Here is a 15,702-nt window from a genome sequence, read left to right on the forward strand (position 1 = left end):
TGCGTTTGAACACAGGAAGTTTATTATGAAGAATGTCATGTCTGAACAGGTATTTACAGCTGCATCCCTGCAAGGACGCTTGTTCATTCATAAATATTAATAAATATGAGGGGGGTGCCCTTCATAGCAAACATTTGTTCAATCCCCTCCGCCTCCTGCCAGTCCAGTCTGTCAATCAAACATCAGACTATCAGCAGATTTATCAATCAGCTGACCCCAGCTCCTGTTGTTCCATTAAAGGACCGTGTAAAACCTAAAATTCTCCTCTAGAGCTGGTTCTGGACTGCTCTGCAGAGATCTAGATCTGGTTCTGGACTGCTTTGCAGAGGTCTAGATCTGGTTCTGGACTGCTTTGCAAAGGTCTAGATCTGATTCTGGACTGCTCTGCAGCTGCTGATAGGGAGAAATCTGTGGAACTGGACTAAAGTTTAACTTCCAAATTTCTGAACGTTCTCTCAACCGGATTTCGTTTCTGTATGCAGACACCAGGTTCTGATTGGTCCCAGATGAAACGCTGTACGACACACAGAAGTCACACGACCTGTCTGCCATCCAGAACTTTTCTTTTCTGTAATCACATAATGACTCAGTGGGGGGAGGGGGTATGTTGCAGTCTTCTGAAGTTCTGTTAAAGGGATTTGCTGGTTCTGATAGACCTTTTCGGTTGGTTCAAACCTCGGCAAATGCTAAAACTGAACCAATGCACAGAAATATTGAAGGCACAGGTCGGGGTTGCCACTTACCCACAGCTGATTGATTTTCTGCTCTGGATTGAGCTGAGTAGAGGATTCGGTTTTTGGAGCTGTAACCCTGACCTTTGCGGCGCACTGCTCTGATTGGTTGCAGGGTAAAAAGAAAGGCACCCTAAAGTTAAGAGTAGTTCCTGGTTCATTTTGGTCCAGGTACACAGAACTCAACATGTTTTTTTAGACTGTCTGATCATGGTGCTGGTTCTGCTGTTAGGTCAGAAGGCTAGGCTTCACTGGCGCTGCTGGTCCTACTGAGGTCCTTGATACCTTGCAGGATCCGCTTCATGTGACCCACTTTTGTCACCCCCAGATCCTGGAACACAGACAGTGATAAGGCCCGGCCCACCACAGACCTGATACCCCACACTCCACACGCTGATACCTTTAGGTCCCGTCTCTCTAGGTGGACCAGCTCGGCTCCACGCACATCGTGTCTGATGAAGATGTCTTTGTACTCAGGGAGGCACAGAAGGTCCAGCCACACCCCCACTTCCTCTGTTCCCCACTGGTGAACTAAGACAGAAGCGCAAGTGGTTCCGATCAAACAGAAAAGTCTGACCCCGAGTGACAGGGCAGATTAAACACAGGTGCAACAGTGAGGCAGCACTCACCTGGCAGGGGTAGAGTGCAGCAACTTTCCTTGTTCTTGTTGTTCTTGTCCTTTTTGAACTTTGGAACTAGACGGAACTTCGCGCTCCGACTGCGCTTTGAGAAGTCTGTGACCAGACCCTAAAAAAACCAAGAAGACTCACCACCTCAATCAGCAGGTCATCCTGGGATCCCACATCCCCAACATCACAACTTTAGGCTGGAGTTCTGGTCCCATGTGACACCCTACCTCGTGGTCCGATGACCCAATGATGGGACACAACCAGGCAACAACAGAGAGCCGGCGAAGCTGCTGGCCCACACAGCTCAGAGCTGTGTTCAGCTCCTCCTGTTGGGGAGGGTCCAACTGCTACAAAAATAGAATCGGACCATTTTGATCAGGGAAGAACCAAAGACCAAGACAAGAAAATGGATCATCAACAGATACCAAAACTAGAAACTGAACCTGAGCCTGCACCAGGATTCTGAACAGTAGCTTGGATTGGAGTACCAATGACTTGTACCCAGTAGATGTTGGACTCTTGACACTGATTCCTTTTGTCTCTGCTTCTGTCCAAAATTGTTAAGTGCAGAATTTCTAGTCCCAGCCAGAACAGGAAGCAGTTTAGTTACAGGAACAGGCATATTCCTTCCTACTTTCTACATTTTTTGATTTCGTCCTGTTGGCAACCCAAACCAGAACCCTCGCTGCACTGGAGTGTACCGCTCCTCTCTAAGACCATGGTTCTTGACCTGAAAAGGACAGCCTGCCCTCTTTGGGTTAGTGAAGATCTTCTGGCCTGAGCAGAAACATTTCAGCATCTTACTGTCTTGTTGACACAAAAGGGAAGAAAGGGCCATCAAATCGGGAAGCTGGTTGGTGCAGCGGGACCTGAACTGATTGTTGGGTCTACGCTCCTGCTCTCACCCATGTTCATGACAACATTTTGGAGAATGAGGGCTATAGGGGGAGGAGCTTGTTGAACTGGGGGGAAAATGGGAAGAAGCTACAGCTTCTTCACACTTAGACAAGCCGGCCATGGTGACCACATCTACTCTAAAAAGGTAATGGAAACCTCAAGCAACATGAGGGGACCAGAACACAATCAAGACTAGAAACTAGGCTTTAACCAAACCAAACCAAACCAAATATAGATTAGTCCAGCGGTCCGATACGAGGACTTGGACCAGGTAAGCCTAAGAAAATGGTTATAGATGGAGTGCATTCAAATAACTTTAAGACCAAGGGTTACCATGGACATCTTTCCGACGAGGAGCAGTTCAGTCTCGCTGAGCAGAGCTTTGACGTTGCTGACCAGGTGAAGGACAACACTGCAACTGAGAGCCTGAAACATCACGGGATTAAAGAAGTCATTCTAGGGTTACAGAACAGGGGGGTCAAGTTGAAGTGTACATAGCCTAGACTAGATGGTGGGGGCTGGGTTTCACCTCGGAGCTCTTGCTGTAGACAGCGTCCATGGCCTTGGCGCTTGCATTGACGGCATGGGCCAGCTCCTGCTCCATGGTGTGGTGGGACTGAGCCACATCCCGAATGCTGAAACAACACTAACATACTCAGAGTCTGGCCTCCAAGAGAGCATGGCCAAACAAGGCTCCTCACCTGTGTATGAGGGCGCCGGCCGCCAGACCAAACTCTGCTATAAGGGAGGCCTCTTCCTCAGACACCACCTCCGGTTGGAACGACTGCGGACACTGTGATGGGTGGGGGGGAGTAAACTCACACCGCTGTTTGTCCTCCCAGGACTTCAAGGTGCTCTCAAATGCCTGTAAGATGCAGGAACACTCTAGGAACCGCCCATGGTCTCTGGAATAGACCCATCCCTGCACTCACCCGATCTCTGGTCAGAGTCTGAGTCCGGTTTTTGTGGACGATCTTGATGTAACCCGGAGGCTGGATCCAAGCTTCTCCATCCACCTGGACTGGAACGCCCTCATCTCCCAGGATAGCGATCTTTACTGTCCGACACTGACAACAGGGGGGTGAAGAACATTCAGACGGGTCCTTCAGTCCAAACCAGCAGCCCGGGTCTACCACCTTTCAGGGATCAGACCCACCTGTGCGATGCGGTGGTGCTGCAGGTTGATGACGCGCGACACTGCCATCTGCATGCTGCCAAACACTGCCACCACTTCCAGGATCTTATCGTCAAAGGACGGGGCTGCAAAGGTCTACAGCACGAGTGACATCACGGATCACATGACACACAGGAACCAATAGGAGGCTGCCCGTCTGCTTACATCATCCTCTTTAGTTCCTCCCCAGAAGTTGGTTCCTCCCGCGTAACTGGGGATGTTCAGCACCGCGATCCCCTGCAGGCTGGGGAGGGGGATGGTCCGGCCGTCACACTGCAGCAAACACACCAAAGCACATGAATGTAGTGTTAGCAGATACTTGGAACCAGAATGCCCGATGTTCTGGTTCTGTTCCGGCTCTTACTTCTAGCAGAACTCTCTGTTCCAGGTTCTTGTAAGTTCTGTGCAGCAGCTCTTTAGTTCCTAAAACACCGTACCACATCATGTTCTTAGTGCGACTCCTGTGGAAAGCAGGGGGGGGTCCAATCAGTGTTGTGGTTCTGAATGTGAAACAGATCCGGTCAGCTCTCGGGCCGGACCTGCACTTCTCTGGGTGTTCGTCTCTTTTGTTGTTGAAGTCCAGAGAGATCTTAGCATCCAGTCCGATCCCAAAGTAGTTGTTCATGACGCACTTCTCTGTGTAGCAGTCCCTGAAACGCACACGCACGTGCACGCACAGTCACCGACAAACACCAGAGCCAACGCGCACACGGTGAAAACGCACAACAAACTCACAAACTGTCTGGGTCACAGCTGCACGGGTCAGCGTTGACCAGGAGACGACTGATCACGGAGCTGCTGGGCAGGGAGCCTGAAAAACACACACAAAGACCCACAGGAACACACAATGAGACACACACACAAAGACCCATAGGAACACACAATGAGACACACAGGAACACACAATGAGATACACACACAAATAAACACATGAACACACACAAAGACACACACGAACACAAAATGAGACACACTCACAAAGACACACAGGAACACACACATACACACACAAAGACACACAGGAACACACACACACAGACACACAGGAACACACAATAAGACACACGCACAAAGACACACAAATACACAAAGACATACAAGGACATACCCAGGAACACACACACACACAAATACACACAGGAACACACAAAGCGACACACACACAAAGACACACAGACACAAAAGGAAACACACAGGAACAAACACACACACAAATACACACAGGAACACACAATGAGACACACAGGAACACACAATGAGATACACACACAAATACACACATGAACACACACAAAGACACACACGAACACAAAATGAGACACACTCACAAAGACACACAGGAACACACACATACACACACAAAGACACACAGGAACACACACACACAAATACACACAGGAACACACAAAGCGACACACACACAAAGACACACAGACACAAAAGGAAACACACAGGAACAAACACACACACAAATACACACAGGAACACACAATGAGACACACACACAAGGACCCACAGGAACACACAATGAGACACACACACAAGGACCCACAGGAACACACAATGAGACACACACACAAGGACCCACAGGAACACACAATGAGACACACACACAAGGACCCACAGGAACACACAATGAGACACACACACAAGGACCCACAGGAACACACAATGAGACACACACACAAAGACCCACAGGAACACACAATGAGACGCACACACAAGGACCCACAGGAACACACAATGAGACACACACAAGGACACACAGGAACACACAATGAGACACACACACAAGGACCCACAGGAACACACAATGTGATACACACACAAGGACACACAGGAACACACACAAAGACACACACGAACACAAAATGAGACACACTCACAAAGACACACAGGAACACACACACACACACACCGACACACACGAACACACAATAAGACACACGCACAAAGTCACTCAGAAATACACAAAGACACACAAGGACACACCCAGGAACACACACACACAAATACACACAATGAGACACACAAAGAGACACACACACAAAGACACACAGACACAAAAGGAAACACACAGGCACAAACACACACACAAATACACACAGGAACACACACAGAGACACACACACACACACACACACACACAAAGACACACAGGAACACACACATACACACACACACAAAGACAGACAGGAACACACAATAAGACACACGCACAAAGACACACAGAAATACACAAAGACACACAAGAACACACCCAGGAACACACACACACACAAATAAACACAGGAACACACAAAGAGACACACACACAAAGACACACAGACACAAAATGAGAAACACACAGGAACAAACACGCACACAAATACACACAGGAACAAACACAGAGACACACACACAAAGACACAAACAGACACACACAAGAACAAACACACACACAAAGACACACAGGAACACATAATGAGACACACACACAAGGACCCACAGGAACACACAATGAGACACACACACAAGGACCCACAGGAACACACAATGAGACACACACACAAGGACACACAGGAACACACACATACACACACACACACACACAGGAACACACAATGAGACACACACAAAAAAAAACACACACACATACAGGAAGACTCACACACACACACGCACACACACAAATACACACACACACAAAGACACACAGAAATACACAAAGAGACACACACACAAAGACAAACAGGAACACACAATGAGACACACACACAAAGACCCACAGGAACACACAATGAGACGCACACACAAGGACCCACACGAACACACAATGAGACACACACACAAGGACACACAGGAACACACAATGAGACACACACACAAGGACCCACAGGAACACACAATGTGATACACACACAAGGACACACAGGAACACACACAAAGACACACAGGAACACACAATGAGACACACACACAAGGACACACAGGAACACACAATGAGACACACACACAAGGACCCACAGGAACACACAATGTGATACACACACAAGGACACACAGGAACACACACAAAGACACACACGAACACAAAATGAGACACACTCACAAAGACACACAGGAACACACACACAAACACCGACACACACGAACACACAATAAGACACACGCACAAAGTCACTCAGAAATACACAAAGACACACAAGGACACACCCAGGAACACACACACACACACAAATACACACAATGAGACACACAAAGAGACACACACACAAAGACACACAGACACAAAAGGAAACACACAGGCACAAACACACACACAAATACACACAGGAAAACACACAGAGACACACACACACACACACAAAGACACACAGGAACACACACATACACACACACACAAAGACGGACAGGAACACACAATAAGACACACGCACAAAGACACACAGAAATACACAAAGACACACAAGAACACACCCAGGAACACACACACACACACAAATACACACAGGAACACACAAAGAGACACACACACAAAGACACACAGACACAAAATGAGAAACACACAGGAACAAACACGCACACAAATACACACAGGAACAAACACAGAGACACACACACAAAGACACAAACAGACACACACAAGAACAAACACACACACAAAGACACACAGGAACACATAATGAGACACACACACAAGGACCCACAGGAACACACAATGAGACACACACACAAGGACCCACAGGAACACACAATGAGACACACACACAAGGACACACAGGAACACACAATGAGACACACACACAAGGACACACAGGAACACACAATGAGACACACACAAAAAAAACACACACACATACAGGAAGACTCACACACACACACGCACACACACAAATACACACACACACAAAGACACACAGAAATACACAAAGAGACACACACACAAAGACAAACAGGAACACACAATGAGACACACACACAAAGACCCACAGGAACACACAATGAGACACACACACAAGGACCCACAGGAACACACAATGAGACACACACACAAGGACACACAGGAACACACAATGAGACACACACACAAGGACCCACAGGAACACACAATGTGATACACACACAAGGACACACAGGAACACACACAAAGACACACACGAACACAAAATGAGACACACTCACAAAGACACACAGGAACACACACATACACACACACCGACACACACGAACACACAATAAGACACACGCACAAAGTCACTCAGAAATACACAAAGACACACAAGGACACACCCAGGAACACACACACACACACAAATACACACAATGAGACACACAAAGAGACACACACACAAAGACACACAGACACAAAAGGAAACACACAGGCACAAACACACACACAAATACACAGAGGAACACACACCGAGACACACACACACACACACAAAGAAACACAGGAACACACACATACACACACACACAAAGACAGACAGGAACACACAAAGACACACAAGAACACACCCAGGAACACACACACACAAATACACACAGGAACACACAAAGAGACACACACACAAAGACACACAGAAATACACAAAGACACACAAGAACACACCCAGGAACACACACACACACACACAAATACACACAATGAGACACACAAAGAGACACACACACAAAGACACACAGACACAAAAGGAAACACACAGGCACAAACACACACACAAATACACAGAGGAACACACACCGAGACACACACACACACACACACACAAAGAAACACAGGAACACACACATACACACACACACAAAGACAGACAGGAACACACAAAGACACACAAGAACACACCCAGGAACACACACACACAAATACACACAGGAACACACAAAGAGACACACGCACAAAGACACACAGAAATACACAAAGACACACAAGAACACACCCAGGAACACACACACACAAATACACACAGGAACACACAAAGAGACACACACACAAAGACACACAGACACAAAATGAGAAACACACAGGAACAAACACGCACACAAATACACACAGGAACAAACACAGAGACACACACACAAAGACACAAACAGACACACACAGGAACAAACACACACACAAAGACACACAGGAACACATAATGAGACACACACACGAAGACACACAGGAACACACAAAGACACACAGGGACACACAATGAGACACACACAAAGACACACAGGAACACATACAAATACACACACACACAAAATGAGAAACACAGGATCACACAAAGACAACCAGAAACACACAATGAGACAGACACACAAGGACAAACCGGAACACACAAAAAGACTCACAGGAGCACACAATGAGACACACACACACAAGGACACACAGGAAGACTCACACACACACAGGAATACACAAAAACACACAAGGACACACCCAGGAACACACACACACACACGCAATACACACAGGAATACACACACAAAGACACACAGACACAGAGGGAAACACACAGGAACAAACACGCACACAAATACACACAGGAACACACACACAAAGACACACAGACACAAAAGGAAACACACAGGAACAAACACGCACACAAATACACACAGGAACACACAAAGACACAAATGGTGGTCAGTGTTACAGGATGTTGCACTGGAAGGTGTGACGCTCCTCCCCTGCTCACCTGGATAAAGGTGTTTTGAGTTGACCACGGGCGTCTCGTCTCTACTTCCTGCATGGACAGGAAGTGAAGCAGAGCTGCTCAGGGACAGGTAGCCTTTACTGATGAGCCGCTCGCATGGCGTCTTACTGACTGAATCCACACATCCATGTCAGAACCTCATCCAGCCGAGCCTTGCACAGACGGTACCAGAACATTTTTAGACCCACCTCGCCGAGAGCCACAGTGCTTGGTGCTGAAGGTGGACTGCAGAGATGTCCTGTCCTCCTCCAAGTCTTCATCTTCATCCTCCTCAACAAGACCCCCCTGCTGCTCGGCCCGACCGAGAGAGAAGACTTGCTGCTGGGTCTGAGCGTTCTGCTCGTCCACGGCTGCAACAGAACCGGGTCAGAACAGGAAGGAGCAGCAGACAGGTGCGGTGATCTCACCTTTCTCCGTGTGCTCGATGATCTGCCGAATGGCCTTTTTCAGGCTGTTCGCTCGCAGCATCAGCTGCTCCCGCGGTTTGAAGATGGACACTGCTGAGGGCGGGGGCGCAGAGCGTGGCGAGCAAGACGGGGCGTTGCGAGGAGAGGAAGGTCGCTGGGCAGGGTCGGGCTCGCGTGGCTCCTCTGCGATGGTGGGGGAGGGCGGAGCCGGAAGAGCCGACAAAGCCTGGGACTCATCGCTGAGAGTCTTCAGCAGAGAGTCCAGCTTCTCCTTCAGCACACCACACTGCAGCAGACACACACACACACACACACACACAGACAGGGGTCAGAAACACACACTCACACACACACAGACACAGGAGTCAGACACAAACTGTGGCAGCAGGGTGGAGCGTCCTGCACCTTACGAGCCATGGCCTCAGATTCCTCCGAACTCTCTCTGTTCTTCTCGTAAGCTTTGCCAATCCGAGCCACAAAGTCCTTCACCGTCTCGCACAGCACTCTGGGAACAAAAGCTCGGTTAGAAACTCCCCAGACTTGTTTGTCAGAACCCCCAGCATGCACTGCAGCACAGAAACCAGCCGTACTTGGCAGACGAGATGACGACCGAGTGCTGGTCCGAGGTCAGAATCTTGGACAGATGAGCTGCCACAGAGTCCTCATAAGTCAGAATCTGCTGAACCTGCTCCAGAACAGAAATGGTGTCAGAACCAGCAACCTCTTATCCCAAATTAACCAAACTCCCAAACCAGGAAGTCCTGAATGTTGCAGTTTCTAAAATGTACAGTGGCCGAGAAGGGTCACAACACAACACATTAACTTTACACACAACACATTAACTCACAATACAGCACATTAACTTAACACACAACACATTAACTCACAACACAACACATTAACTCACAACACAACACATTAACTTTACACACAACACATTAACTCACAATACAACACATTAACTTTACACACAACACATTAACTCACAACACAACACATTAACTCACAACACAACACATTAACTTTACACACAACAAATTAACTCACAATACAACACATTAACTTAACACACAACACATTAACTCACAACACATTAACTCACAACACAACACATTAACTTTACACACAACACATTAACTCACAATACAACACATTAACTTAACACACAACACATTAACTCACAACACAACACATTAACTCACAACACAACACATTAACTTAACACACAACACATTAACTCACAACAGTTGTGAGTTAATGTGTTGTGAGTTAATGTGTTGTGAGTTATTGTGTTGTGTTGTGAGTTAATGTGTTGTGAGTTAATGTGTTGTGTGTAAAGTTATTGTGTTGTGTTGTGAGATAATGTGTTGTGTTGTGAGTTAATGTGTTGTGTTGTGAGTTAATGTATTGTGTTGTGAGTTATTGTGTTGTGAGTTAATGTGTTGTGTTGTGAGTTAATGTGTTGTGTTGTGAGTTATTGTGTTGTGTTGTGAGTTAATGTGTTGTGAGTTGTTGTGTTGTGTTGTGAGTTAATGTGTTGTTCTGTGAGTTGTGTTGTGAGTTAATGTGTTGTGAGTTATTGTGTTGTGTTGTGAGTTAATGTGTTGTGTTGTGAGTTAATGTGTTGTGTGTTAAGTTAATGTTTTGTGTGCAAAGTTAATGTGTAGTGTGTTAACTTTTTTTTTTTTTTTTTAACTTGTCCTGTCCAACAGCTGGGCAGACAGATGAGAGCTGAGGGCCTCTTGTGTTGGACATATTTTACTTTAACAAGAGGGGTTATTAATCTTCAGACAAACCAAAGGTATGTCTGAATAAACCCCTTTTGTAATTGAGGCCAAACTTTATTAATTTCAAGCATGTTTGAAGATCTTTGGTGTTGGACCGGACGGAAAAGGAAAGAAGGGAAGAAGAGAGAGGGACGTTAGAGAGAGGGATGTTAAAGGGTGGGGGGGTGATAGTGAGAGGGGGGGGTAAGACCATGAAGCAGCATAGAGCAGACAGGTTGCTGGATGTTTATCATTACGGTAAGATTCAAATGTAGTGCAAAAAGGGCGGGGCCTGTCCACACACACTCAAATGTTATAAACACACCAGCTAGCTGCAAAAAATGTCCACATGTCAACATGTACACAAAACAGATAGTGTTCACGAACGCATACCTATGCCTTTAAACCAACTAGTGTGAAATCTTTCATTCATTCAATCATGCAAACTGTTAGTGCAAAGGTGAGCTAACACCAGTGCTCAGGTGAGTGTTTATGTTCTTCTAAAATGGATGGTGGAATGTGAAAAGAAGGAGGAGGAGCGCCCAGCCACCCCCACACCCAGACCCCCGCCGCAGCAGCAGCGGCAGCCGGAATTCCCCCAACGCCACACGGGAACAGGCAGGGAACAACCGCCCCCCGGGCGACCAAGACCGCCACCCAGGCCAGGGCCAGCAGGACCGCCGCGAGGCCCCCAGAGCCAGAGAGCAGGGACGCGCGGAGGGAAAGAGAGCGCTGCCCCAGCCCAGCCAGGAAAGCAGCCCCCCCGCCGTGCCGGAAGAGCCCAACGCAGGGCCCCACCGGAGAAGGACGCCCACAGCCCCAGACGAGCACCCCACCACCACCCAGGAGTTCCGGGCATCCCCCCGCCCCAACCCCAGGTACGAGCCAGGACCCCCCAAGGGAGACCCGCTCCGCACTCCAGGCAGCACCCCACCCGGCCCACGGTTGGTCCAGGGAGGAGCAAGGCAGGGGCCCGCCGCCCCCGCCCAGGAGGGGGGAACCCCGGGGAAAAAAGGGTGGCCCACAAGGGGTGTTATAAATATGGCCCGACCAGGCTCGGCCATGTTGGAAGTTTGGCGGGGCGCAGCGCTCAGGGGCAAGGACCAGGACCCACCCCCCAGGGAGACGAACACCCCCGGCTCAGGTGTAATATGAACCCCCCACCGTGCGGAGAGAGCACCGCCGGGCCCAGGGAGCCGGCACCCAAGGGACACGGCCGCCATCGACAAGGGGCCCGTACCCCCCACCAGGGAAGGGGTAGGGGACAGATGGACCCAGGTCCCACCTTCCTTGCAAAATGTGTGTGCGTGTATGTGTGTTTGAGAGGGTGTGTGTGTTTATGTTGGAATATATATATTGAAGGGGGAGGGGTGTGTGTACTAAGGGGGGGGTGTTGTGTGTTAAGTTAATGTGTTGTGACCCTTCTGGGCCACCGTACTTCTGGGCCACCGTAAAAATGACCACTTGGGGCTGGTTGAAGAAGGGAGCAGTCCCCCAGAGAACTGGGTCCAAAAATTCACAGCCGACGGGGAACATCACCTCTGAGTCGTCACTGTAGTCCTCAGTCAGAGTGGATGAAGAGCGTTGCCGAGGTAACTTGGTTTCATAGACCATAATGCTCCACCTACACAGAAAAGAAGGCGGAGACTAAAATACCTGAGCTGCATCTCTGTCATAAACCTTTATTCTGACCTACATGTCTACAAACACCTCACCTGTGTGACTCTACCTCACCTGTGTGACCCTACCTCACCTGTGGGACCCTACCTCACCTGTTTGACCCTGCCTCACCTGTTTGACCCTGCCTCACCTGTCTGACCCTGCCTCACCGGTCTGACCCTGCCTCACCTGTCTGACCCTACTTCACCTGTGTGACCCTACCTCAGCTGTCTGACTCTGCCTCCCCTGCCTGACCCTGCCTCACCTGTTTGACCCTGCCTCACCGGTCTGACCCTGCCTCACCTGTCTGACCCTACTTCACCTGTGTGACCCTACCTCAGCTGTCTGACTCTGCCTCACCTGCCTGACCCTGCCTCACCTGTTTGACCTTTCCTCACCTGTCTGACCCCACCTCACCTGTTTGACCCTGCCTCACCTGTCTGACCCTGCCTCACCTATCTGACCCTGCCTCACCTGTCTGACCCTACTTCACCTGTTTGACCCTACCTCACCTATCTGACCCTGCCTCACCTGTCTGACCCTACTTCACCTGTGTGACCCTACCTCAGCTGTCTGACTCTGCCTCACCTGCCTGACCCTGCCTCACCTGTTTGACCTTTCCTCACCTGTCTGACCCTACTTCACCTGTTTGACCCTACCTCACCTGTCTGACCCTGCCTCACCTATCTGACCCTGCCTCACCTGTCTGACCCTACTTCACCTGTTTGACCCTACCTCACCTATCTGACCCTGCCTCACCTGTCTGACCCTACTTCACCTGTGTGACCCTACCTCAGCTGTCTGACTCTGCCTCACCTGCCTGACCCTGCCTCACCTGTTTGACCTTTCCTCACCTGTCTGACCCCACCTCACCTGTTTGACCCTGCCTCACCTGTTTGACCCTGCCTCACCTGTCTGACCCTGCCTCACCTATCTGACCCTGCCTCACCTGTCTGACCCTACTTCACCTGTCTGACCCTGCCTCACCTGTCTGACCCTGCCTCACCGGTCTGACCCTGCCTCACCTGTCTGACCCTACTTCACCTGTGTGACCCTACCTCAGCTGTCTGACTCTGCCTCACCTGCCTGACCCTGCCTCACCTGTTTGACCTTTCCTCACCCGTCTGACCCCACCTCACCTGTTTGACCCTGCCTCACCTGTTTGACCCTGCCTCACCTGTCTGACCCTGCCTCACCTATCTGACCCTGCCTCACCTGTCTGACCCTACTTCACCTGTTTGACCCTACCTCACCTATCTGACCCTGCCTCACCTGTCTGACCCTACTTCACCTGTGTGACCCTACCTCAGCTGTCTGACTCTGCCTCACCTGCCTGACCCTGCCTCACCTGTTTGACCTTTCCTCACCTGTCTGACCCTACTTCACCTGTTTGACCCTACCTCACCTGTCTGACCCTGCCTCACCTATCTGACCCTGCCTCACCTGTCTGACCCTACTTCACCTGTTTGACCCTACCTCACCTATCTGACCCTGCCTCACCTGTCTGACCCTACTTCACCTGTGTGACCCTACCTCAGCTGTCTCACTCTGCCTCACCTGCCTGACCCTGCCTCACCTGTTTGACCTTTCCTCACCTGTCTGACCTCACCTCACCTGTTTGACCCTGCCTCACCTGTTTGACCCTGCCTCACCTGTCTGACCCTGCCTCACCTATCTGACCCTGCCTCACCTGTCTGACCCTACTTCACCTGTTTGACCCTACCTCACCGGTCTGACCCTGCCTCACCTATCTGACCCTGCCTCACCTGTCTGACCCTACTTCACCTGTGTGACCCTACCTCAGCTGTCTGACTCTGCCTCACCTGCCTGACCCTGCTTCACCTGTTTGACCTTTCCTCACCTGTCTGACCCCACCTCACCGGTTTGACCCTGCCTCACCTGTTTGACCCTGCCTCACCTGTCTGACCCTACCTCACCTGTTTGACCCTGCCTCACCTGATTGACCCTACCTCACCTGTTTGACCATGCCTCACCTGTGTGACCCTACCTCACCTGTGTGACCCTACCTCACCTGTGGGACCCTACCTCACCTGTTTGACCCTGCCTCACCTGATTGACCCTACCTCACCTGTTTGACCATGCCTCACCTGTGTGACTCTACCTCACCTGTCTGACCCTACCTCACCTGTAGGACCCTACCTCACCTGTCTGACCCTGCCTCACCTGTCTGACCCTGCCTCACCTGTCTGACCCTACTTCACCTGTGTGACCCTACCTCAGCTGTCTCACTCTGCCTCACCTGCCTGACCCTGCCTCACCTGTTTGACCCTACCTCACCTGTGGGACCCTACCTCACCTGTCTGACCCTGCCTCACCTGTCTGACCCTGCCTCACCGGTCTGACCCTGCCTCACCTATCTGACCCTGCCTCACCTGTCTGACCCTACTTCACCTGTGTGACCCTACCTCAGCTGTCTGACTCTGCCTCACCTGCCTGACCCTGCCTCACCTGTTTGACCTTTCCTCACCTGTCTGACCCCACCTCACCTGTTTGACCCTGCCTCACCTGTTTGACCCTGCCTCACCTGATTGACCCTACCTCACCTGTTTGACCATGCCTCACCTGTGTGACCCTACCTCACCTGTCTGACCCTACCTCACCGGTTTGACCCTACCTCACCTGTCTGACCCTACCTCACCGGTTTGACCATGCCTCACCTGTTTGACCTTTCCTCACCTGTCTAACCATGCCTCACCTGTGTGACCCTACCTCACCTGTGGGACCCTACCTCACCC

The 15,702-nt window shown here is 50.0% G+C and overlaps 1 protein-coding gene across 4 annotated transcripts in view; it reads right to left on the minus strand.

Annotated features, from left to right (window-relative positions):
- dgkd (diacylglycerol kinase delta) overlaps window positions 1-15,702 on the minus strand; it is a 71,895-nt gene continuing 56,193 nt past the window's right edge. For 3 of the 4 annotated variants that reach the window (XM_078929818.1, XM_078929820.1, XM_078929821.1), the window contains 19 exons: window positions 12,827-12,911; window positions 10,112-10,206; window positions 9,927-10,026; window positions 9,522-9,807; window positions 9,303-9,464; window positions 9,097-9,225; window positions 4,167-4,242; window positions 3,971-4,081; window positions 3,796-3,892; window positions 3,597-3,704; window positions 3,414-3,527; window positions 3,190-3,324; window positions 2,959-3,122; window positions 2,787-2,892; window positions 2,591-2,683; window positions 1,588-1,707; window positions 1,361-1,478; window positions 1,132-1,262; window positions 1-1,062 (listed from right to left, as the gene is read on the minus strand). In XM_078929818.1, the coding sequence (XP_078785944.1) occupies window positions 973-1,062; window positions 1,132-1,262; window positions 1,361-1,478; window positions 1,588-1,707; window positions 2,591-2,683; window positions 2,787-2,892; window positions 2,959-3,122; window positions 3,190-3,324; window positions 3,414-3,527; window positions 3,597-3,704; window positions 3,796-3,892; window positions 3,971-4,081; window positions 4,167-4,242; window positions 9,097-9,225; window positions 9,303-9,464; window positions 9,522-9,807; window positions 9,927-10,026; window positions 10,112-10,206; window positions 12,827-12,911 (2,320 nt within the window). In that variant the 3' untranslated portion in view covers window positions 1-972. The remainder of the gene's footprint in view (window positions 1,063-1,131; window positions 1,263-1,360; window positions 1,479-1,587; window positions 1,708-2,590; window positions 2,684-2,786; window positions 2,893-2,958; window positions 3,123-3,189; window positions 3,325-3,413; window positions 3,528-3,596; window positions 3,705-3,795; window positions 3,893-3,970; window positions 4,082-4,166; window positions 4,243-9,096; window positions 9,226-9,302; window positions 9,465-9,521; window positions 9,808-9,926; window positions 10,027-10,111; window positions 10,207-12,826; window positions 12,912-15,702) is intronic. The other variant, XM_078929819.1, reaches the window with a different exon arrangement.

Source organism: Oryzias latipes, chromosome 13 (assembly GCF_053564925.1).
Source record: "Oryzias latipes strain Hd-rR chromosome 13, Olatipes_Hd-rR_3.1".
Taxonomy (NCBI): Eukaryota; Metazoa; Chordata; class Actinopteri; order Beloniformes; family Adrianichthyidae; genus Oryzias; species Oryzias latipes.